General features: G+C 35.2%; 1 protein-coding gene across 1 annotated transcript in view; it reads left to right on the top strand.

Annotated features, from left to right (window-relative positions):
* The first annotated feature begins 780 nt into the window (after positions 1-780).
* LOC148954180 (protein brambleberry-like) overlaps positions 781-27578 on the top strand; it is a 250431-nt gene continuing 223633 nt past the window's right edge. The window contains exons 1-2 of the mRNA XM_089086959.1: positions 781-857; positions 19107-19306. Of these exons, the coding sequence (XP_088943085.1) occupies positions 785-857; positions 19107-19306 (273 nt within the window). The 5' untranslated portion in view covers positions 781-784. The remainder of the gene's footprint in view (positions 858-19106; positions 19307-27578) is intronic.

Here is a 27578-nt window from a genome sequence, read left to right on the forward strand (position 1 = left end):
GCGGCAGCATTTATATCCTAGTATGGCCACTCTTTTAAGATTATTCAAATTTTTTCTTGGAGGCAAATTATATTCACTTTCTCTTTATTTAAATATGAGCAGAGTTCCATTATTTTCATTTTATTCAGTGAGAATGTTTTCCACTGCAGTACAATCAGTTTATCTTTGATATTAATCTTGTTAGTCAGTTGGGTGGGAAGTTTTTGATCATTGGGGAACTTGAATATTTTGGGCAGCAACTAGCTCCATAAATTCATGTGTCACTTCTTTCAGCAAGGACTCTTGAAAGTGCTTTCTCACTTAATATCCCTTTCATTTGTATGTCATAATTTGATGTTCGAATTAGTTCCTGGGTAATAATGAATTTTGACAAATTTCTAAGTTGGTTACCAAATAAAATTGTGGGTGTTGGGGGTTTTATACTTCTTCTGGGAGGTTCAGTGCCTCTAATAGATAAGGAGGTAGGTCTTATTGGTTGCATAGAGGATGGACCTGTTGAAGGTCTTCCTACTTTTTGGTCAAGTCTGAGGAAGAAGGCTTACGCCAAACTTATGGGAAATTCAGTAGTTGACAGGGAGTAAGTCTCATTAAAGCTAGTAGAAGGTATTTTTTTCCATACTTGCTGTGGATGTCTTCTCTGATCTTGCGCAGGAGTCTGCCGGACAGTTTCCATCTAATCAAAAGCACAAAATATTGATGAGTGAAAAATCGGCCATAATCTTTCTTTTTTATTTGAAATTTGAATTTCCATAACATGCAAATGACAAAATATAATGGAAATATAATGAAACTTCTACTTTTGGTCCTGTTTTCCCTCTTAGTGCCTTCAAATGGACAAATCCTGAAATGGATCCTTGGTATAATTCTTTTAATGACTTCCAGCTTTAATTTTCTTAAGCATTGCTATTCTTAAACCAACAAGCCTAGGCTAGAGTAGACTTGGCTATTTGTTTTGGACATCCACCATATGGCTAATATGGGAGTACAGTTCATTTGTGATGCAAATGGATGCTATATTCAGATTGAGGATGCAATTCTAGGTATATATTTGCACATTAGGGGGGTGGGAATACATATTCTGTGAATATAAAGGTTCTAAGAAATTCATGAATTTCTTAGAAAAACCATAAAAACAAGGAAAGAAGCAAAAATAAAGGCTTTCCCCTTGCAGAATGTGTTAACTAGGATTATTCTGCATATTATGGAGTAAGAATTGTTTTCTTAATATGTTTCCTTATGTCCAGCTTGACTCCTAGGCTTAAAATACTGGTTTGCTGGTTGGCTAATTTAAAAGATTTGTATATATATATATATATATATATATATATATATATATATATATATATATATATATATATATATATATATATATATATATATATATGAATAAATATATATATAGCCTTTATACACTGTCAAATTAGCCATCTGGTGGTATCCCATTAGTTTCAGTTAAGGTCAAGAGAGAAAATTTGACTTTCACAATTGGCTCTTTATTATTATTATGCACTTTTAGCTGTTTTATGTTGTCCAATATTCTAAATGTTTAAAATTGTAACCTAAGAGCTTTCAACCCCTATTAGTTACTATGTTTTAGGCTAATTGCTAAATTAATGTAAATAGCCTAAGCATACCCTATGCTTGAAATCAGACAAACAGCAGTAGAATTAACAATAAGGCCATTCTTTTACTCATCTTTGTGCTAAGATCTTACATATTTTGACAAAGAACAGTTAAAAGTAAAATCTTACATCTTATAGGCTAGCATTCTTTTACAAATGTCTTTCAAATTTCTGCTCTGATCAGCAGTCTAAGAACAATGATGTGTATATCATCAAAGTTCTCTCATCATTGTTCTATGTGGCAGAAAGCTGGCATCCATCACACTTTTTGCTAACATCCATAAGCTGTAAGATCTTAGAACAAAGATGAGTAAAAGGAACAGAAATCTCCATAGAAAGATGTGAGATCTTAGTGCAAAAGAATGGCCCTAATAACATCCTAGTCTATAGAATATTCTGGGGAAAGTTTTAATTAACTCACTAATGAGATAAGCTAGCTAAGAAATCCTGAATCCAGTTGTTATATTCATCTCTGTTGGAAGTGAATTTTAAAACCTCCTCCCTCAATGGACAAATATATACCCTGAGTTATATTTACATGCTGAATGTTTGGCACTTGCATATTATCCAGAACACACTCAAGAAGTTTGCTTTGTTGGATCTGAGTAAACCAGTTTTCATCTCACATTTGGTTATAATTAGCTTATTCTTTCATGAAATAAACTATGATGCAGGTACATTTTAATTAAATATTTAGTATATAGAGGTGGTTAGGTATTTAATATAATGCATTCTGGGTGGCCTGCTTTCTATAATTCTTTGTTGTAGTTTCCATAATTGTGTTACTAAAGTATTGAATTTTCATAATATTTTAGTATATTTCATTGTAATTATCCTAACTTCACTTCTTGAGTGTGTTCTGGATAATATGTAATTACTGAATTTGGTAAATTTGTAGGTGGGAATATAATTTAGCTAGGATGAAAGTGAAAACAGCATTTGATGCCTTTTTTATGCTCTTTTATAATTCAATAATTGCTTATGTTGCAAATTGCACCTTGAGCCCTTAAAGGGGCCCAGAAGGTATTTTATATGAATTATAAAGGAGCATAAAAAAACTTCAAATGATGTCTCCACTTTCATCCTAGCTAAATTATATGGCCTACTGCAAATTTACCATGAACTTCACCCCCACCCCTCTAATGTGGAAATATATACCCTGAATTGTTGACAGCAAAGTTTTGAATTGCAAAATTCAGTGCTATTTTTGTCAACAGGATTTGAACAACTTGAAATTGTAGGAAAATGGTTTATATTTGAGTTGCCTAATACATAAGATTTGAATTTTTATAAACAATTATTTTTGGAATAAATTACTCTTGAACAACTTATTTATAAACTAGTGATGTGTTTTTAACCACTTTTAATAACTTAACTACTGTTGATAACTTCTTTGTGTGGTTACAAAAATGAAATACCTTTGGGGCCCCTTTAGGGGCCCAAGATACAACTTTCAACATAAGCAATTAGCCTATTGAGTTGTAAAAGAGCATAAATAAAGGTATCGCATGATCTTTTCACTTTCATCCTAGCTAAATTATTGTGCCACCTATAAATTTACCCTGAATTTTCTGTAAGTCACTTTTTTCTTCAAACTGATATAGTAGCTGTCAAAATCATGGAGATTCATTGCATATATATACAATTTAGGGTATATATTTGTACACTAGGGGAGGGCAAAGATTATTTCCAATGAAAATGATTTTTAGCTTAAATTTTCATTCAGGATGAAATTCTGATTCTTAAGATGTATCTATATCTTGACTATCTGCAAACCAGAAACTGACTATCTGCAAACCAGAAAATTTAAGCACTTCTAAAAGAAAAACCATGATAAGGAAAGAATAGTACCATTTGATTCCCTAATCATCACCCTTTCAAAATACAACAACTAGGCCTACTAGGCCTACAGACAAAGTTTATTTTTGAATAAACTTTTTTGGGACAATATCTGGCTCAATCATGGAGGGTATTCATGTTATGGTAATGATTATATTTACAAAGAGTTGTGGCTAGTGAATCAAATGGTAATATTGTTATTGTTTCCTTCAGAATAGTGCAAAGACTACAGTTCTACTAAATTACTATTATTAGACTCTGGAAAATCAGAAAGTTGTCAATCTAGGTTAACAAAGCTTTCAGGAAGTGCTTCCTTTAAAGAAAGCTGGTTAAGGTAAGTTTTGTTGATTAAATTCAAGCACCTGCAACAATATATCTACCATAAGGCACAAGCAAAGCTTAGCAGGCAAGAGTACAGGCTATAGCCATAGATAAGAACAAGCATGAGAGAGAGCATAAAATGGTAAATTTTCAATTTTATTCATTAATTTGCTACATGAAAGATCAACTTACCACTTGATGCACCTTTTAACAGTGATTCCATATGTACTAATTGTTACTCTTGCAACTGTGTTCCCAGGGCTGTTCAAAGGGGAATAAACAGGATAAACTTCCCTGGGTCCTCTGGCTGGGGGTGGTGGTGCTTTGGCTAGGGCTTTTTTTTTATTAATGTTTGAGCTGGGAGGGAGGCACTGTAATTAATTTTGCTGTGGGTGCCACCAACCCTAGAAACAGCCCTGTGTATCCCTGCTCCCCTCCTTAATGGCACCAGATTTTGCCTTGAGCTGTATACAAAACTTCAGCAGATTTTGTTCATTTGTATTGTTTTCTTTATGTTTATTTTTTGAAAGATGGCTTGTATGCCAACAAAGGCAATCTGAAAAAAATCAGCCAAGTATCATATCTTGTGTAGACTGTATCTGTTCCCATTAGGGGAAGAACTGGGCCATGTTTCTGTGGTTAGCAATTAGTTTATTTGGAATCAGCACTAAAAGGTGCATTAAGTTGTATGTTCATTTTTTAGCTATCATACAGAGACAAAACACATGCAGAGACAACACACACACACAGAGACAACACACATGCAAAGAAAACAAAAATTTACCAATTACTGTAAGTGTCACTTTGAATTAAGTTGTTGAATTCTATCTATAAATATAGGTACTGATGATTCAACAGTTTTTGTAAAAAAAAACAGTTTTTCTACTCCAGGAGTCCTAATTTAAAGAGTTTTGGTTTGAAAAGAGTTTCAGTATGTAGGAAAAACATCTAGGAATCTAATTGTTTGATGAGAAGTATGAAATTTTATCTGAAAAGGGTGCAGAACTCTGATTTTCCGAAATTAGAGCATTTTCACCAACAAGATCAACACAACAAAGAAGTTAGCTGTTTTTGATGCAAGTCAGAACCCAACTTGACATGTGTCGAAATACTTGGGGAATACCTATGGGTGGAACCTGGTGTATTTAACACATGTTAAAATACTTGGGGAACATCTGTGGGCGGAACCTGGTGTATTCGACATGTATATTCTTTTCTCTTTGTTTTACTTCTACTTCATTTAATGTATAAAAATATAAAAAAGTATGTAGTATTTAGTATAACAAAATTGGTTAATCATAAGGAGTGTGATATTGTGGCCTAGATCACATAAATCTTCTTCTTTTTGAGTTTTGCATATGTGCCATAGGGAAGCATCTCCAAATACTATCGAGAACTAACTACTGTCTGCCTGTTTTAATGATCCAGGAAAGGTTTTTTAGATATTGAGAGTGTAAATATTGTCAGCATTTGGCATTTTTAAAGTGTGATTGGCGATTCTAATCCACATGGAAATTTTTAGTCTGGACTGTCTTTTGTCAGGAAAGTCCAGAATCCTACTGACAAAATATGACACCTTGCTTTTTTGGTCACTAAAGAAAACAGTATAGTATTTGTCAAGCTCCAGCTCAACTTCTGACCCAATTTGAGAATTTTTTTTTAGTTTCATTGATAAGTGCTAAGGAAAGGGAAAAATTACTTCCATGTGAACCTCTGCAATTTTTGGCAGTAGTGGGCACCCATAAATTCGAAAGCTATATTTTTGTCAGTGGACCCTGGAATTTCAATACAAATTATTTCTCATTTGTTTTACATGTTCAATGAGGTTTTGACAGAGTCACCTATATTTCGACAGAGCCTGTCAAAAGACAAGAGCCTGTTCAATACATTAAACAGGATATATATTATATATTATATATATATATATATATATATATATATATATATATATATATATATATATATATATATATATATATATATATATATATATATATATATATATATATATATATATATATATATATATATATACTACTACTACTAACTACTCACCCCAGCACAAGGCGGCTTGAGGCCAACACAGCTACGCACGCTCCTCCTCTATCCCAATCTATTCAAAGACTCCCTTTTTACACCTGCCCAGGAAGTTCCCATTTCCTTTAAATCTTTATTTATGACATCCCCCCACCCCAGACGAGGAGAACCTGCTTTCTATTTAGCCCTAGACAGTTGGCCAAAAAGAACAATCTTTGGCAATCTGTCATCCTTCATCTGTACAATGTGCCCTAGCCACCTCAACCTTTCTTTTATTATATGCCCCTAGAGAGCCCTATTGAACCACATTTTTAATATAGCCTATTGTTTGAAATATGGTCAGTCAGCTGGGAAGCCAGAACAATCCTTAAGCAATTTCTGTGGAAAACATCTAGCAAATCTTCATCCGCTTTTCAGAACATCCATGCTTCAGAGCCATATTTGACCACTGTCGTTGCTGTAGCTTCTAATATTCTAATCTTGGTTTGAAGATTTATCTTCCTGTTCTTTCAAACTTTTTTTAACTGTGAAAAAACACCCTGTGCCTTGGCTATTCTGCTTTTAACATCTTCACCTCTCCCACCATCTTTACTAATAATTCTACCAAGGTAAGCGAAGCTGCCCACCTGATCAATCTTTTCATTACCCAATGTTTGCTTTTCATCTTCACTTATTCCTAGCCTTAGTGACTTAGTCTTCTTGACATTAATTTTCAAACCTATTCTAGCACCCTGAACTTGCAAAACCTCTAAAACTTCATTAATTTTTGCTACACTTTCATCTAGGATATATATATATATGTATATGTGTGTGTGTGTGTGTGTGTGTGTGTGTGTGTGTGTGTGTGTGTGTGTGTGTGTGTGTGTATATATATATATATATATATATATATATATATATATATATATATATATATATATATATATATATATATATAGTTCATTCAGTTTTGCTCACACTTTCTGTCGGAAATATGTATATATATATATATATATATATATATATATATATATATATATATATATATATATATATATATATATATATATATATATATATATATATATATATATATATATATATATATATATATATATATATATATATATATATATATATATATACATATATATAACCGCAGTGTATGCTGCTTGGATCCCCTCTGTTACTCTCAAAATACTCTTTTCTTTCATCAGTCTTTTCAGGCGAGGAAACAAAAAAAAAGTCCAGGGGGCAACATCTGGGTTGTAGGGCAGCTGGGGAAGCATTGGGATACCAGCCTTAGTCAGTTAGCTGTTCACGAGAAAGGCAGTGTGAGCCGGGGTGTTGTTGTGGTGCAACTTTCAGTCGGCTGTGATGTCTTGTCGGACCAGATTGACCCTTTGTTTTAGTCTCTTGAGCACTTCCACATAAAACTTGGCATTGACGGTTTGTCAAGGAAGAACATATTTTTCTTTTGTTCACCCATACCTTCTATATGGTTGTCTTGTGTGGTCAAGCACGTTTTTAATTCACCTTCGTCCCCTTAGAAGTTTACAAAATAATGCCCTACGTGTTTTAACTTGAGATAATCATAATATGTCTGTTATACATAGACATAAACAAGTAAATATATTACTTATGGCTGGATTAATCCGTTTTTATAATGCTCTTTTTATGTTTAAATATACACACGCGTTATTACCCGAGTGTTTTAGGGAATGTTTACAAGTGGTGTTAATTTTCATAATTACTCGACTAGAACATCAACACCAGTTCGGCGACCTCAGGTTATTACAAAGTGATCCGTTTTTTCCATAAGACATGTTGGCCCTCGGGTATGGGAACCATTAACGCAGGCAATTTCAACAATTGATGAGCTAAATGAATTTCTCAGTAAATTAAAAGGACAGTGTTTGTCTACATATGAGTTTTAATCCTTGCTGGGCGAATTTTCTTTCAAGTGATTGTGACACTTTTTTTTTTGGGAGGGCGACAAGAAGGTAGAATAGAATGAATGATTTTTAGTTTTGTGTCTTCGGTATCCAATTAGGTCGTGAAATTAATAGAAATTAATTTATTTCGTTTATTTTTATTTATTTATTTTCTTATTATTATTTTTTGTCCTTTTTTTTTGGGGGGGGGGGTCTAAGGCTGGCTGGTAGTAATTGTGTATGTAGGGTTTTGTAAAGGGTGATGTGTACCCATACAAGTTTAATAAACTTCGGGTTTTGTTGTTAATGTGTTATAATTTTTTTAATAAAACCTTTTTCTCTCTTTCTCTCTCATGGTGGACAATGCCTTTGATGTCAAAAAAGACAATGAGCATTGTTTTCACTTTAGGTTTGCTCATTCTGGCCTTTTTTTGGGCAAGGAGACGCTGCCGTGTGCCACTCGGAAGATTGCCGCTTTGTCTTGGGATCATATTCAAAGACTCAGCACTCGTCACCTGTGATTACGTTGTACAAAAATTGGGGGTCCTTTCACACATGTTCAAATTTTCTTGGCACAAACTCGCCACAATTTTGGTCGTCACTGAGGACTTTTGGGTCCATCTTCGCGCACACCTTGCGCATGTTCAAATGTACTTTCAAATTGTGATGAATGACAGATTTTGGTAAATTTAACATTTGGGCAATTAAACGAATGCTTAGCTGACGATCTGAGTTCAAAACTTTGTGCAAACGAATCACATTGTCGGTTTTGTCGAAGTCAAAGGTCTTCCAGCACTGTCTTCATTGGCGACCTCTTCCCGGCCCTCTCGAAAGGCCTGGTGCCACCAAAACACCACTTCTTGCTAAAGCAACATCTGGGTAAGTCTGCTTGATCAGATCAAACGTCTCTGTCGCAGATTTACCAAGTTTCACAAAGAATTTAATCGCGTACCTCTGCTCTAACGAACGCTGCATTTTCGGCTTGCACCACTTACAGAAAACACGTCACGCGAAAATGCCTGTCCTGACTCTTCAGGTGCTCGGAGACAACCGACCAGCAGCTCGTTTAAGAGCTAGGAAAGACCTCTACCGAATGCAGTCGGAGCGCGCACGCTCCAAAGTTCGGTCGTGGTGAAAGAAAATTAGTCCTATTACTTTCCAGACAAACCCTGTATATATAGTCATATATATATATATATATATATATATATATATATATATATATATATATATATATATATATATATATATATATATATATATATATATATATATATATATATAAGGAGTTTATGCTGTGTAAAACTCGAGAATAAACTGGTTTCTTTGTTAGTTTTTTCAGCATAGCACAAGTACAAACAAAGACGAGTGACAGAATATATAGGGAAATATATAATTTGGGCCATATATTTGCACACAAGGGGGGGGGGGGTAAAGTATTTGGACAGTTTGAAGTCAGAAAACAATTCTTTCTTGGTATATGGCCGCTAAAAAGTTACAGAAGAATAGCATGGTATCTGGAAATTTTGTTAACTTAAAAAAAAAATCTCAGTATGTAATATTTCATTTAAGTGTTTTTTCCAAGTGTTAAGTGTTTTTTTTTTCAATGACCATTTTTCCAAGCATCAAGTACTATTATTAGTGTTCATGGCCATATATTTGGCTTTAAAATACACTTATCTATCTAATATGCAGAATATTAGTACCAAACACATTTTACCCCCCCCCCTAATGTGCAAATCTATAGCCCAAATATATTTCTAAAGTAACAAAGAAACTAAAAAAAAACCGGTGTGTTCTCGAATTTTACATAGTGTAAACTTGAGTGAGTGGTGCATAATACACAAGTACCAAAATTCCTTCCACCTATGGAAATTAAAAAAATAAAACTCAAATAAAATTATCAAATTTGGAAAGCCTTATTTTACAGGGGGGTATTTTCCGTGGGGGGGGGGTAAACGGCTGAGACCCTATATATATATATATATATATATATATATATATATATATATATATATATATATATATATATATATATATATATATATATATATATATACATAGCATACAAGCTCTTTTATGGTATCCCTATGTTAGTTAAACTTGCGCAATACATACACACTAATGATATTATTAAAAAAATACATACAAAATAAGATTAGTTCTATCCTTATTGGAATCCCAGGGGTCAATGAAACTTAAAAACAAATCTGGAACAATTAAAAACTCTATGGGCCAGACGTGATTTACAAAACAGAGAACTTTATTTGTTTCTGGAACCAATTGTAGATTTAAAGTCCTTCAAGCTGGTCTGGAAACATTGTACAAATACAAAAATCCCAAAAGAAAAGTAAAAGAAAAATTACATTAAAATATCCTTCAGTATTTCTGTATAATTTTTTTGTAGATTTACCTAAAAGTTCATTATACAGAAAACTAAATTTTTTAAATGGCCAGCTAATTTTTTTGGAAGAAAAATCTCTTAAGATTAGTTTTTGTTAAGCATTTGACATCTATTTTTAAAATCTATGTAATTACTGCAAATTCTTGCATACCTAAATATTTGGGAATAAAAATCTGAATGTGTGATATTTGAGTGTATATTACTTTTGAGGAATGGGAAATTAATTACTTCAAAATTAAAATCATCAGTTTTATTATATATTTAAAAAAAATTAATTTATTATTATCTGAAATATTAATAGTTAAATCTTAGAAATGGTCAGTGTCCTGTCCCATAGCTAGGCTCCTGAATTTACTCCAGTGGAAAAATGTTTTTCTGAAATCTCCATAAATTCCGCGCAATTTATTACTAAGAGATCTTCCAGATATATTTTATTATTTGAAACGTAATATTTTACATTACTTGCGCTATTTTTATTTATCATATATTCATATTCTAATTGACTTAAAAACAATTCCGCTATAAATGGACTAGTATCCCACCCATAGGAATGCCAATAATTTGTTTATATGAATTGCCATCAAACCTTTATAAAAGTATTGAACAAAACAAATTTCAGTAAATCATATATCATTATTAAGGTCAATATTAAGGTCCATACATGACTGGCTTGGCTCTGTGCCAATGATGGCAATGTAATGCAATGTCACTGTGTTAAGGGCCCAATGACATGCTGTAAGAGAGATTTTCTGGAGAGATACAATTTAAGCCCACTTGGTAACAGTGACCAAAGGTAGGTATGATCCATAAGAATAATTCTGCAGTGGTTTAGAGTTGACCTCACTGCACAACAGCAATATAAGATAGTGTGCAAAATGGTTGGGAATGACAAGCAGCATGAACCTCCCAGTAACACACTCTTATGAAAAACGAGTATCAATAATCAGTGGGTGGCTGAATGTGACTAACAATCCCACTTGTAATTCCATGACCTTTTCTCCATTCTTTATCAAGTTTAGACTTTAAGGATGCACTTGTGGGTGCAGTCACTGTTTTGTCTTGAAGGCTGTTTCAGTCATTAATGACATATTCAGCAAAATAGTTTTGCCATATTTGTGTTTTCACAGTATGTTTAGAAAGTTTTTGCAGATGGCCTCTTGTATGGTGCTGACTTGCATGTTTTGTGAAGAGAATATTGTTTGGTTGGCTATTATATTTTGTAGGTCAGCATCATGTCACCGCACTGGCGTCTGAAGATGAGTGTTGGGAGTTGTAGGTGCTCCAGCCTCTTATTGTACGGACTATTTTGCAGACCATTTATGCATTTTGTGGCACACCTATCAACACCTTTGACTAGGCTAGTATCACTCTTATAGGAGGGGTAGGTAAGGCACATCCCAAAATCCAGAATGGGCCTGACAACAGCCCTATACTACCTCAGGAAGACAGACTGAGAGCAACTGTTGATTGTCCATTTGAGTGAACCAAGACTAGAATTTGCTCTTGATACTCCTGATAGCCAGTGTTCATGGAAAGTAAGTTGGTCATCAACTATAACACCCAAATCTCTTTCATCATGGTTAGTCTGCACCTGGATGTAAGACTGCAGACCCCTTGTCTGGCACCATGTATTTATGGCATAGGTTGTTGTTGCCAAAGTAGAGGATGCTGCATATTGTGATGTTAAACTTCAACAGCAAATCATTTGCCCAGGTTCGGATTTTCAGAAGACTGTGGGCATTGTTGGTCTGCTTGTCCAAAGAGCTTGGAATCATCAGCATAAAGTGTGATTTTATTGGTGACTTCCTTCGTCATATCATTGACGTAAATGAGAAAGAGGGTAGGGCCCAAAACCGTACCCTGAGGGACTCCACTGATGACTTGAAATTATAACAAAAAGACTTTGTCACCATTATTCGTAAAAAGTTGGACCTGCTGCTTCCAATCTGTCAAGAAATTCATAACCCATTTGATCATGTCAGTATGGATGCCAACAGCTGATAACTTTGCCTTAAGACGTTTGTGTGGTACCTTGTCAAACGCTTTGGCTAGATCAATTAGTATCAAGTCCACTTTATTTTCTTGTCCAGGAAATTCATAACCCATTAGACCATGTCAGTATGGATGCCAACAGCTTATAACTTTGCCTTAAGATGTTTGTGTGGTACCTTGTCAAACGCTTTGGCATGATTAAGTAGTATCAAGTCCACTGGTATTCTCTTGTCCAGGAGATCAGTAATGATATTATATGTCTCAAGCAAGTTAGTCTCTACTGACTTACCCGGAGGAAGCCGTGTTGGTCTGGGGACAGAATGCTGTTGGACAGGAGATGTGACAGGATTGCTGCATTGACTATATGCTCCAAGGTTTTGGCTACAGCTGAAGTCAAGCTGATGGTTCAATAAATTTCTGCCTTTGTCCTGTCATCTTTTTTAAATATTGGGATGATACGCGTGTTCTTCCGGTCTGCAGGTACTGTCTTTGATTCAAGGTACTTCTGAAATATTTGACAGAGTGGTGTATAGATTTCATTTGCCAATTCCTTCAGAAGCCTTGGGTGAATGTTTTTTGGTCCTGTGGACTAATTAGCATCTGGTGCCTCAAGTATTTTCTTGACAGATTCTAAGGAAATGATAACAGGTGGGATAGGTTTGGGTACAACAGAAGCTGCAGTGGGAGGGAGGGGGCTATCTGGATCTTTAGTAAAAACTTATGCAAATTGTGCATTGAGTGACTTAGCAATTTCTTGCAGGTCAGTAGTTTCAGTCCCATCAGTTGTCTTCAGAGTCTTCACTGAACATCTACTGTGGTCTTTGCTAGATATGTTGTTCTAGAACCTCTTTGGATTTTTCTTACTGTCTTCTGCAAGCTTGGACTTGAATTTTGAATAGAGTTGCTTAGTAAAACGGTAAAGTTTATTTCGAGTCTTTGCAAATTTGTTATAATCATCATCTTTTCCCTTTTGAGTGTACTTTCTCTAGTATTGGCTTTTCTGGTTTTGTTCTCTGTATATCTGAGGAGTCATATAAGAGAGTATCTTAGGTTTTGGTATGATCTTTTGTTGATGTGTATATTACCTGAAGCTTATTTAACTCTCGGAAACTGACCCATTGCTGATCTACACTCCCTTGTAGTAGGGTCCCCAGTCCACGTTGCTCAGCCTTTCTCTGATTGTTGTGTAGTCAGTGTATGTTCTTTTTGTGTAGTCGTTTGTGATCTTGTGAAAGGCTAGATTGACTTCAGTGATTATGTGATCACGTTTGCCAAGCAGGGGCTGGTAACTTATGCTCTGTAGCTGCTCTTTATTTCTAAGGAAGACAAGATCAAGGAGGGTTGGTTTCTGGAGCAATTGGTGCCTAGTAGGTTTTTCAACTATATAGGATAGAGACAGGTTGTGTAGGCACTCAATGAATGGATTCAGACCACCCCTATCCAGCTGGAAAGTATCAAATAGCAATCTATCTCTCCAAACAAGAGTTGTGAAATTGAAGTCACCAGTGACTATTATATTACTTTTGAATTTCATAACTGTGTTATAAAACATTTAGCTATCCCTCTTTCAGTTTCAAGGTGATACACGCAGCCTACTCTAGTTACAACCATATTTTCATTATAATGAAGGTCAACCCATATTGCCTCAACATAATCTAAATCACAGGGCACACTAAACTGTTGGGCACTGTAGCATGCCTTGACAAGCGCCCAAGTACCACGCCTACATCCTGGCAAATTCAGATTTGAGATGAGAAATTAACGAGGGACTTTAACATGGGAATCATCCAAATTATGACTATGACTAGACTTTGGACAGACTTCAGTCAGTAGAACCAAATCATAATTTTTTGAGTAAACAGCTGATTTTTACTCATTTAGTTTGTTAGTAAGATAGTCAACGTTAGTGATAAGAGCAGAAAAAGCTGTGCTTACTCTTTTTTGGTGTTTCTTACTCTGGTGGTTTGTCTGGCAGTTGGGTTTATCTACATTGTCCTGTAGCTAGGCGAATGTTTTTGTGTCTGTTGTGGAGTTTGCAATCCAAAAACTATCTGATTCTGTTTCTTATTGAGTGAACTCTGCACTAGATACAGTTGAAAGGTTTTCAAGGGACGCAACACTAATATTTACACTATTTACATAATCCGAAGTTTGGGGTTCTACACCATCATTGGGGTCTGCCCCGTCGGCGGTCCGTTTTTTGTATTGATCTTGAAATCAATGGCGAGTTTTTGTTCACCAGCTGTGGTTAGTTCCTTCAACTGTTCAACAAGCTGTTTATGTTTTTCACAGCCCTGCTTTCAGCAGTCATGGTGAAACTGGATATCCTCTTTTCTATCAAATGATTATTTCAGGATTTGTTTCTTGAGTTGAAAAGAAGACAATGTAAATAAAAGTGGCGGGGAGTGTTTGTTGATGTGCTTGTTCACATTTAGACATCAGATATTACAAATAAGACCACCTGCAATTCCATACTTGCTTTAAAGGGAATTCCAGAGAGCACTGGCATCATCATTTGATATTTCAATACCTTAAGCAACAACGTTGTTCTTTTGGACTTCGCGATCTTTTTCGGCATGAATAATTTGACGCACACCTGTCTCAAGTGACTGCTGGAGATTCATATGCAAGGTCCTCACCTCTTTCTGTACAATTTGCTTAGTTTCAGCAGCGCTGCACTTAGATGATAGGGCTTCCTCTACACTGTTAATCTTGTCTCTTATAGCACTAAGCTCTGCTCTAAGCGCGCTTTCAGATTGCACAATTGTATTTGCCAGGCTTGTTTGCAAGCTGGACATAGTTTGGGAAATCACCTTTGTAATGTCCTGAATAGTGGCTGCAGGCTGGACAGGAGCTGGAAGTACAGGTGCAGATACCTTGCACTGAGGACAAGTCCACTTGAAGCCACTTTTATCTTCCATCTTGTTTAGGAGAATATACTCATTATTGCTTATACTTAGGCAACTGCAACACATCCATTTGTCAAAATCGTCACAATTTAGCGCACCGGAATCTTCATCAAGGTCCAGGTTACAGAGCACGCATTTATCCACATTTGTCTTTGAACTTTCTCTCCGGCGTTTAGCGCTCCTTGGTGGCGTCATATTTTACTTTGATAAAGCAGGCTGGTCTTAAGAATTTGGTATACAACAATCTAGAATTAGGAAAAATGGTGCATGATTAGGAAAAAATGGCGCATTGAAAAACGAATAGAAATTAAATTAACTCCAATTAAAGCAAAGAGCAAAATTAAAACTTAAATCAGAAAAAAATAATATGTATATCACAGGGGGGCTGTCCCCTCCTCTGCCCCCCTCCCACTACTCTTTATGCTAAAGATTGGCTTTTTGTCAACTTTTTAGAACGACTGATGAAAAAAACAAGGATAATTGAATTCGAATAAGAAGTATTTTAAGAGGATGCAGTACCTCAAAGGATCACCCCATCTTGTCCATGGTAAACTTTTTAGTTTGTTTTTCCTAACTTTTTAGAATTGATCGGGTGGTTTTGCCACTAACTTGTAGAGCTTGGATAAGAGATCTGAATAAATGACAGAAAACTAAAAGCCAACGAATACTTTCGTGGAAATCTTAGACAAGACTATTTGTTTTTGTGCTGGAGACAGGGATATTCAATTTTTCTGAAACTTAGTTTTGTACTCTTTAAATTATTCTAGCATATCTGGTAAGAAAAGGCTGCTCAAAGGAATTATCACTTTACAAGCTCCATGTGATACTATCCGCTTTGATTGACAAGCTTGCTGACAAAAGGGGCATGAAATTCCACAGTCTCTTCAGACAAATTTTGCAGTCAAACCACAAATTCTCAACAGATCTCAATGATGGCTAGTCTCCTGCAGAAATTCACTCATAGGCATTTTGTCTTTGTGACGGACAGCCGATGCTGAGTCTTGCAAAATGATTTTGAGGTACTGCATCCCCTTAAAGGACTAATAAGCTTTAGCATAAAGAGGGGGGAGGGTGGGAAGAAATAGTCTTTTTATGTACAGCATGATCTCTGTTGTAAGTTTTAATATCCATTTTTTACTTCCATTTGAGAAAATCTGTTTATTTTTTGTGTAATTGGATAGCCAAGATTAAGCCTTACCCTTTAAATTAAAGCCTACTTTTGAATAATGGATAATTCACAAAATCTAGGATTCTTGCCTCTTAGTCTAAATGGTATCTTGTCATCAATAAGAGCATATTTATTGGACATTTCAGCTGTTCTGAGCAAAAGGACTGGAAAAAGCTTTGATTTAATGCCATAGACGCACTCAAGGGCATGGGGGGAGGGATCTTGTTGCCCTCTAGTCATGTTTGGCCCTAAAATGGGCACTAGGACTCGAATTTCTGCTCAAATGAGACCCCCCCACACGCTAAGTTCTCAACATTCATTTAAGAAACTCTATTCATAATCTGATGGTTCCATCTTAATTGAAGCACTGGTTTAATAAACTTATAATTTAATTAACAATTTAGGAGTGTTATTTGGGACAGAAATATTCACTAGTTCCTATTGGTGGATGCACAGTAAAAGTGCATCCACCATTGGGGCTTACTTGCAATAACAAGGTCTAGCAAAGAGGGAGTTTGATTATTTTGAGATTCTGCTATTGATTCAACTAGGTGATATTAAAAAACGCATTGTTCTGATAATCCAGCTAACATTAGAACCATTAACAATAACCTAATCCGGGCTATTTTAGGTCACTTGAAATCGCCAGGTATAAATACTTCTTTCCTGTTTATGAAGGGCTGGTTCCCGAGTGCAAACTATAAATAAAACCTGAAAGTAGGGAAACTGTGCCCAAGGATAATAAATTTTATTAAGGGGATTTTACTTTCCCATATTTGTCTCTTGACAAATGTAGCTATTCCTCCACCTTGAGTTGGCCTATTTCCTTAGAAATTAGTCTATACCCAGAAATAAGAATTACACTAGTTAGAATTAGGTTTATACCCAGTTGTTACAATTTCAGGTTCATGTAAAAAATCTAAAATATTTTAGGTTTTGTTTCACAGAACACATAAACATCAAATGAACTATTTTTTTAGTAGACCTATTGCCCATTAATTTTATTGGTGACAACATCAATATTGGAGTGAACAACTCCAAGCCAATTTTTAAGATCTCAGCTTTTCCATTAATTACATTATACTTGAGTTTGACTCAAATCATGCACAAGATTTAGCTTGTTAATGATGTGTATTTTGGGTTTTGTTTTTTGTATTTCTCATAACCTGAAAAAATAAATCACACTTCCAATCAAGGTTACGTGATACAAACTCTTATAATTCATTTATTTAAGATTTTTAATGTAGTTTACTATTTCAAAAGTAAATAATTATGTTACTTTCCCTTTGATCCCATTTGATTCAAAAGTATTAAAAAAAACTATAACTAAATAAACTTTAAAGCCTTAATTTATACTTTTGAAGCCATCTGTTTTATTGGCCTGATTCAGCTCATTGAAGAGCCCTCCCCTCTAAGGGCTAGTGTGTCATTTACACTCTATTACAATGATACTTATTTCGAGTGTTTTTTAGTTTTCATTACATGAAAACAAATCCTACTACTAATATTTGCAGAAAAAAACTTCAGAATTCATTTATTTAAGATTTCTAATTTAGTTTGCTATTTTAAAATGAAAACTAGTTTGGTTTAAAAGTATGGTAGAGCTGTAACAAAATAAAAAAAAAAAATTGATTTTTAATTTTTGAAGCCATATGTTTTGTTCTGCACAAGTTATATTTGATTTGGCGAATCAACATAAAATAGTAAATAATTAGCGAATCAACAACTAGTTCTAATAACACGTTTTATGTGGGGTCACTAGTGCTCATTAGCATGTACTATGGTATTGTGCATTACATATAAGCGTTTGCATGCACTGGTATCATGGGAGTGAAGTATTGGGGAGCTTAAGCATATCAAGAAGTTAGAGTAATAATTTAAATATATACTTGAATCTGACTCGAGTGAAGCTAATTATATTTGAGGAGTTCTTGTTTTACTAGCTTGCATACTTTATATGTCTTGGGTTTTCAACCTACTTGACCCTTACCTTAAAATTAAGCTATGTACATGCCTTGCTCCCCTTTTTTCGAACCCTAAAATTTTCCATATTCAACCTGAAACCTTGGTGAGTTGTGTAATATTCCTTGATGTCACCATATCCGTCAATTTCAATACAATATGTATCTTCTAAATATTATTAAACAAGCAAATGCACTGCTCTCCCTTCTTAAGCTCTGGAATAAATTTGCGACCCAGAATACATTCCTTCCATCCCATTTGGTAATGCTACATTCTCCTTTATCAGGCCATTATTGGAATGTAACTGTCTGATGCTTTCGTTTTTTTCGGAATTATATACGAAGAGGATAAAAGTCCAAAGAGGATATGAGTCTTCCCCCTTGAAGATTTATATCTTACCACCTTAAATGACAGAAGAGACAGTACTCTGCTGGATATTTCCAAATCCATTATTGCTAAATCCATTATCCATTAAACCCCTATGCCTTCCCAAGGCCAGAACATAATTTGCACTTTACTGAAAAAAAATACAAATGAATGTGCATTGTCAGTTTAATATACATACACTGATATTTAGTAATCAAAATCTTAATATTATTTGATTTATTAAAGTTATAAAAGTAAAAACATTTATATTTGTTTCAGTAAAGTGTAAATTATGTTCTGGCCTTGGGAAGGTATAGGGGTTTTGCGCCCAACTTATGTTAATTTCTGCTCGTTTTGAGTTTGAATCGGTTAATTATTGTAACTTCTGTTTGTTTTGGGTTTCATTTATTTATCGATGCTGATTTGTGGTAGTTTCGTGCTTGGTAGATTATTTGATTTTATTTTTGCTAATTTTTTGTTTAATGGAGTTCTTTACTTTTCTTTGAAAAACTCATTTTTTGGAAAAACTTTTTTTTTAATTAATCTTATTTAATGGTCTACTTAACTTTCCAGGGCTGACAAATGATGAAGTCCCAGAAAAGCCTAAAGAAATTCACAAAGTAGAGGCCAGTGATCTAAACAATGCAGCTTTACCTAATTCTCATTTATCATATGAGTCTCCAATGGAATCTGAAGATGCTTTTTTGGCTGAAGCTAAGAAATTTTTAGCAAGTCAAAAAGACCTGACACCACTTGATCTATGCTTCCACAAGGTACCTTCCATGTGTATCCGATTTACCCATTAGTTTTTAATACTTAATTTACTTGTTGTTGATTTCCGCTGACTTTCCAAGATCTCCCTAGAAAGGGCGAGGTTGGAACATACTTTGGAACTACGAATTTTTACTACGCATTAAGTAAGACAAAAATTTGTCTAAGACAAAAATTTGTCTTAGAAGACTAGACTTTTTAGGCTTAAAGAAGACAAAAAAGTTGAAAATTATAAAAAAAAAATTGCTTGTTTTTGAAAGGAAGTTGAATACAATGTGTCCCAAAAAGAATGCTGAATTTGAATCTACTAAAAATCGATTTCTTTATTTAAAACAGCAAACAAAATACACAAGTCTTTTTAGGAGATGTAGTAATTATACTATAAACACAACATTGGACACATGACCCCTCACTATGCTAGCTCTACAGACACTTATTATGTCCATGAAATATAGATTGAGAAAATTTGCCTGATTTCTGATAAAGGGGGAAACAGTCCCAAAAAGTGGCGTAATCCTATTGAAATTAACACAATCATATTGAGCATATCAGAGAACCTTACTTTAAAGGTTTCTCCAATCTGCAAAATTATGGAATATTGTATTTTTGTCAGAAGAAAGATCTTTGCCTGTTATCTTTCTTTTGGCAAAAAATACACCATTCCACATTTTTGCAGATAGGAGCTTGAAACCTTTACAGTAGATTTGTCTTAATGCTGAATATGATGGTGTTGCTTTCATTAGGATTCTGTGGCTTTTTGGGGGTGTTTCCCCATTTATCAAAGATCTGGTACATTTTCTCAGGAACATAATTTCATAGACAGAATAAGTATATATAGGGCTAGCAAGAAGGGGGAGGGGCATATGCCCAATATTGTGTTTCACGCATGATTGCAGCATCTTGTGAAGAGAATGATGCATTTTATTTGCTTCTTTCAAATGAATAACTTTGATTTTTAGTAGATTCAAATTCAGTCTGTATAGATTCAACCCTGTATAAGTGAAAATGAGGAGTGCAAAACGGACTGGACTTTACATAACTTGATCTTTTTAACTTGTTTTCCTCAACTCACCATCTTTTTTTCTTAAAACATTTATAACTTGGATCAATTTGGTACCTCTGTTATGTAGAGTCCAATCCGTTTCTCGTCCCTTGTTTTCACTTATGTTCCTAGAATCTCGAGAAAAAGAAAATACTTTCTACTTTTTAGTCCATTTTGAAAATGAATTTGAAAAAAAAAATTGTATATATTATGCTATATGTTTGGTAAAAAAAAAAATTATGTGTACATATTATGCCGTATAAAGCTGAAATATTGGAAGGGTAACTACCTTCCGGGAAGTGATGATGTTGGTAGACTCCAGGATGAGAATTTGAGAGAAACTTTCCAGGAACAGTTGAATACTAAACTTCAAAGTTTAAAATTTGATAATGTGGAAGATGGTTGGAATAATTTTAGAAAAATAATTTGTGAAGTTGCGGAATGTGTATTAGTGAATAAAGCTAGAATTGCAGCTAATAATATTGGTGAAAAAGCTTTATGTTTAATAGAAAGGAGAAAGGACTTGTACAAGAATTATCTGAGTGATATATCGTATGAAAACAAAAGAAATGAAAAGCAAGTGGAGAAAGCACTAAAATATGAATTAAGAAGGTGTGCAGTGGAGGCCATTGATAAAATTGTTAAGGACCTAGATGACTCATCTAGAAGACACAATAGTAAAATTTTGTACTGGCATGTTAATAAATCGAGAGGGAATAGTCGATGTGGACTTGGCACAGTTATAGATATGAACGGGGTCACAATTAGCGATAAGGAAAAAACTAAAGAGAGATGGGCCGAACATTTTGAGAACTTGCTTAACCGAGATAGAACTGCAGGAAAAGATATAGAGGAAACTGAAAAAGTTTGTGATACCTTGGATGCGAAGGAAAATTTGTTTTGTGAGGAGGAATGAACCACAATACTAATAGGATTAAAGAATAATAAGGCTACAGGTGCTGATAGGATTGTACACGAGTTTCTTAAATATGGAGGCTCTAAGGTTAGAAATAAGTTACTGAAGATTATGAATATGATTTTTGAAAAAGGGGAAGTACCTAACGATTTTAGGAAAACCTTAATTAAGCCACTTTATAATTAAGGTGATAAAAGTGACTGTGGTAATTATTGAGGCATTATTTTGATCTCTGTAGATAATAAATTACTTAGTAATATGGTACTTTTAAGACTGAGAGATGCCGTAGCCACAGTTTTAAAAGAAAAATAGTGCAGTTTTAGAAAAAATAGAGGTTATGTCAGTAAGTCGAACAAATTTTCAGTCTTAGGCTAAAAATTGAGAAGTGCCTGAGTTTTCAAACACCTTTGGTCCTCAGTTTTATAGATTATGAGCAAGCGTTCGATTCTGTTGATAGAAGAGCTTTAGTAAAGGTTTTATCCTTGTATGGTATACCAGACAAATATATTAAAGTGATTAGTGCTATGTACGAGAATAACACTGCTGCGGTTAAGGTAGGAAATGAGGTTAGCAGCTGGTTTTGTATTAAATCAGGAGTTTAGCAGGGTTGTTTTCTATCCCCGTTTATATGGATTATTTTGATGTACTGTTTTAAGCTAAGCAGCACAGGAAAGGCAATGGGAGACCACGGAATCAAATGGGGAGGAAATAGTCTCCTGGACTTGGATTATGCTGATGATTTAAGCATCCTAGATGAAAGTGTGAGCAAAATGAATGAAGTTTTAGAGGTTTTGCGAGTTCAGGATGCTAGAATTGGTTTGAAAATTAGTGTTAGAAAGACTTAGTCACTAAGGCTAGGAATAAGTGAAGATGGAAAGGTGACGTTGGGTAATGAAAAGATTGATCAGGTGGGCAGCTTCACTGACCTTGGTAATATTATTAGTAAAGATGGTAGGAGCAGTGAAGATGTCAAAAATAGAATAGCCAAGGCTCAGGATGTTTTTTTAACAGTTAAAATCAGTCTGGAAGAATAGGAAGATACGTCCGCAAACCAAAAGTAGAATATTAGAAGCTACAGTGATGACAGTGGTCAAATATGGCTCTGAAGCATGGGCGCTCCGAAAAGCGGATGAAGATTTGCTAGATGTTTTCTAGAGAAATTGCTTACGGATTGTTCTGGTTACCCGGCTGACTGACCGTATTTCAAACAATAGGCTATACGAAAAATTTGGTTCAATACCGTTCTCTTGGGCTATAATGAAAGAAAGGTTGAGGTGGTTAGGGCACGTTGTGTGGATGAAGGATGACAGATTGCCGAAGATTGTTCTTTTCGTCCAACCATCTAGGGCTAAACGGAAAGCAGGTCGTCCTCATCTGGGGTGTGAGGACATCATAAAGAAAGATTTAAAGGATATGGGTACTACGTGGGCGGGTATAACAAGGCAGACTTTGAATAGATTGGAATGGAGGAGGAGCGTGCCTAGCTGTGTTGGCCTTAGGCGGCTTGGTGCTGCGGTGAGTTGTTAGTATTAGTAGTAGTATGTATATATAGTACATATTATTATATCACATATTATGCGTAGCCTACATGTTATACCAAACATTGTTTGGTCGAAAACAAAATATATGTATATATCATATATGTTCGATGGGGTAAAAAATTATGTACATATTATACTATGTGTTTGGCCGAAAAAATATATATGTACATATTACATTATGTTTGGCGACAGGCTTGCTACTTGTACCTGTAAAAAGACCCAGCAACTGAAACGTCAATTTGACGCCCTGTGTGCCAGCAATGACTCTGAAGGATCTTTAGTATTTTATCTTTATTATATTATATGATGTTGGTTATTGGATAACCTAACTCTGCCTCCTGAACTAGTCCCGCTTCTTGACTTGGTAGGTTGACAAGTTCAGTTTCAATGTTGAAGAAGAAATGCTACCTATGAACATTTTGCAAAAAAGTAGCAGAAACAACAAGAAATGAGAGGAAAAGAGGAAGCTATCATCGGACTCCGAGAAATTGAAGGGAAGAAATGGACAATTAAAAACATGTAAAAAAGGAGCTCAATGAAGAGATTGATGTTTTCTGCAAAATAGAAACTTACGGATAAGCTACTCAAAGCAGGATTTGAGAGTTTAAAACGGGATTCTGGAAGAGTAGACTTCTCCATCTTAGAATTGGCCAAAATAATGCTGTAACCGTGTATAACAGCGAGAAGAAAGCAAAAAGGGTATCGCAAAGTTGTTGTCTTCGTTAAGAAGCTTAACCAGAATTTGATGAATTGCTTAATGAAAAAAACAAGAAATTATGTTGATTTCCATTGTGTATGTTACATCATAGCTGTGATTTTTTAACACCTTTGAATAGAGTATATGAGTTAAAGAAAAAAGTGGGAAAAGAACCGCTGAGAATGGGCCATAAAGGGCTAATAAGAATTTAACTGAAAGATGTACAATTTAATATAGTTTAGCAGCTGAGGGGGATAAATTCAGAGATTCTCAGGGAATACCAAATATCCTTACCGATCATTTTATCCCAGTCTTCATCAGTGAGCCAGGCAGTAACCTCCCCTGCAGTCCAGAGTTTTTGGTAACTTTGCTAATGGGACTTGCTAAATCAGACGTTGGTCTGATGAAAGCTATTTTGAAAGAGGCCTATGGAAAAAAACACCTGTATTGGTGTCAGTTGGGTAGGATGTAAGCCACACACCAGATTTTTCATCCCCCTCCAAGATTTTAGAAAATACCTTTCATTTGTATTATCATTGAAAAATGCCTTTTTTAGCATTTTCATTGAAAGTACCCTCTACACTTCTGTGAATTGGACGCCACTGATTGCCTGGTCAAGATTATGTTCGCACCCCAGCTCTTGAAAGAAGCCTCTAATGACCTAATCACTCCATTATGTCAATGTTCAGTTAACTCCAAAAAATTGCCACTGAACGGAAACCAGCATATGTTACAGTAATCATTAAAAAGAGCATTGACCAATCAAACTTGCGTCTGCTGCACCAAAATTCCTAGAATATACATTCAATATCTCCTCCAGTACCTTTTGGCTACTAACGTTTTGAATAGAGCCCAACATACATTCTAGCCAGTAATATAAGCGCACACCTATCTTCTAGACTTACAAAATAATTTAGTTTATACACAATGGTCACCTTGTAGACTTAACTGTGCCTATAACTTGGTGCAACTGGTACTAATGAGCAAATAGAAATTGGATAAGAAATTTTGTTACTGATAGAAAGTAATTTGCTCGAATCTTCATACAAGTCGGAGTTATAGTCTTCAGATCTCTGCTATGCTTTAAATTGGTGTCCCACAAGGCTCTGCTCTGGTGCTAGGCGTTAAAACAATATAACTTAGTATGCTGATGATTCTAAGCTCTTAGTGATTGAGTCTTTAAGTCTTTATTATAAGATGCAAGCCTGGCTAGAAAAATTGCTTTCTTCTTTTAATACATCCAAGTGTAGCACCATTCATTTAGGCTCCTATAGTGTTGATAGAAAGACAACATACATACATTTAAAGTAAAAAATACATAATACTATACATGTACAATGTTAAAATAACGTTGAAAGTTCAGTTCGTTTGCTCAGCAACACAAGAAATTGGAACTAAAAAGGGAAAAAAAATTCGCCATCATTTCCCCCAACCAATATAGCTTGGAATGTTGGTAGAGAGAGAGGGGGGACAGAAGACAATACAATCAAGAACACACTCTAAAATGAAAAAAAAGTGTATATATACTATCCATCACAAGCTGTACTGTCCATTACTCCTAACTGCCTTCTGCCATCCATTACTCGTTGTAAGCCGAGCCAGATTGAGGTGCTATGCGCAATAAATATAACAGCAACATAACACGTTTGACAGAAACTAATCCTCTCGAGTCTCCCTTGTCTTCTATCTTAATAAGAAGATCTAGCTATATTTGTTGATGATTGAGATTCCACGAGCATATAGCTCAACTGGTTTTCAGAGTACTATCTTGGACTCCTAAAGACGACTGCTACATATCGATCAGCTAAAGTTTCCTAGAAATTGTGCAAAGGATCGTTGAGGCTTGTTTCAGACTTCGGAACTGTTCTCGCTTCTCCTGTTTCATGGACATCCAACTTGCCGAAAGGTTACATAAAAGAGCAACAAAACATAATACCTTTTCTCAATAATTGTATTTCCGAGGAAATTCCAGGAAACTACAGGTCCTCAGTAACAACCAAAGTCAGAATAATTTTAGTAAACAAGTAGTTAATGAGTAGAACTGTTTGAGTAACGACACATTCGATGCTCTGTTAAATGAAGGACTTCAGGAGAACACTTAACAATAAGTCAGAAGAGTGGACAAAATTTTCAAGGAGGAAAGGAGCCCCTCCCCAACTCACTGAATAACGATGAAGCTTTTCATCTATTTCCTTTTATTTTCGAATTTGCTTGTTATTGTGTGTATTCTGGCATGTCCCTGACTCGTGGCTTAGTAATACTACGTTTTAGTTTGAGTCTGACCCCGATTGTCAATGACAGATTCGCACAGGTCATTTTGGACCTTAATTTGCCCTCAAGTGTAGCTCATGGTTATTAGGGCAATCCTGGGATTAAGATATTTATTATGTTTATATTTTTGTACATATTTAAACTGAGAACTTTCTCCAGGCGATAAGACTTCTCGTTTTAGTATTCTTAATTTGGACCTCATTTAAACTTGCAAGATTTCCAACCTCCATTGATTCTACAGACATTAAATAATTCTTGATATCTTCCGGCAATCCTGCACATAACCCCAATACGTTTTATCACTTGTACATTTAGTCAATTTTTTTTTTTACTTACCCCCTAAAATGCTTTGAGGACTCCTTTGACATATTTAATCAGGCATCATTATGTATAAAAAGTGGATTTTGGTTCCAGATTTATTTCATGCCAGCCATGTGTGGAGGAGTTTCTTTCTTTTGGGGGTGGAGAGGTCACAATTTTTTGAAATAAGAATAAAAGAACTTGCAAATTGTACAGAAAAATGTTCTTATAATTCGACATTATGATTAGATTCTCAAAACTGGCTGGGTAATAATAGTACTTTTCTTCAAATCCAAAATAATATTTCTAGTTTATGTTGGTTGGATTCACCTGACAGTGATAATAATTGTTCTGTTCTTTTAATCAACGACACAGATCACGAGAAATAACGTTGAATATTTTGATCCTACCTCGGGGACCCTACCCACCAACTAGAGTTAGAACAATAAAAAGACGAGAAGATCAAATTAAACAACAATCCATGTATGAAAAAGTAGTCCGTGGGGCAACCATTTTCAGCCACCTGGTGTAAATCTTATAGCGTCACGTGTTCCGCATAGTTCTGCCACGCTTGGCACACTACCTCCACGCTTGGCGCACGCCTCCTGGTGTACATAATTTCTGAAAGTAGACGCCCCCTTATGCGTATTAGACTATAGACAGTACTTCTTTCGGGAGCTCCTTCCTTTTTTCTTTTATGCCACAAACATAGGTGCTAAGCTGGGTTTAGGTCATACATTAGTTGCTTATAATAAATTGATTAGTTCTTTATTAACATTAATTAATTACTTGTCCAGACCTTTAAGAGAAGGAGGCTAGGCTAAACTCGAACAATGAAACCCCAAATGTTTCTACGATTCTGCCTAAATATCACCATCATTAAATGGGTTGAAATGCCATGGCCTAGATGTCCTGGAGTAATGAGAGTCCCTAGGCTACAAGAGGTTCACTGCTATTACTAGCAACTAAGTGCAGCACCAAGGTACCTGAGGCCAACACAACTGCACACGCTCCTCTTTACACCTTCACAAGAATTTCCATTTTTCTTTAAATCCTTTCTTAAGACCACTTCACACCCTATTTGGGGACGGTCTGCTCTTCGTTTGGCCTAGATAAAAAACTGCTCGGTTTTTCATTCATGAATGATTATAATTCTGAACAGATGCTATATACCTACATAGATTAGACTAGGAAGTCAGGAGGGGAAGGGGGATACCGGAGGCTCTTGAGCTGCACTTCTGATATGATCCTTATTGCAAGAAGGCATTAAATTTTTGTTTCTACTAAGTGTATGCATGAAGCATATGTGAGTTTTTACAAGTGCATAATTGAGTGGGAGTGGGATGTCGAGTGTTAGTGACCCTTCTTTGAAGGATCCTAATGTGAAAGCAGTATAGCTTGCCTGTATAGATGGGACTAGGAAATGTTCAGGCCTGTATTTCCATTCAAACCTTGAGGTTGCTATGATTTTGCCTTTAGTATCATATTTATCCATATAGTTGAGCTA

Source organism: Artemia sp. Qi Xiang Cuo, chromosome 3, assembly GCF_049724085.1.
Source record: "Artemia sp. Qi Xiang Cuo chromosome 3, ASM4972408v1, whole genome shotgun sequence".
Taxonomy (NCBI): Eukaryota; Metazoa; Arthropoda; class Branchiopoda; order Anostraca; family Artemiidae; genus Artemia; species Artemia sp. Qi Xiang Cuo.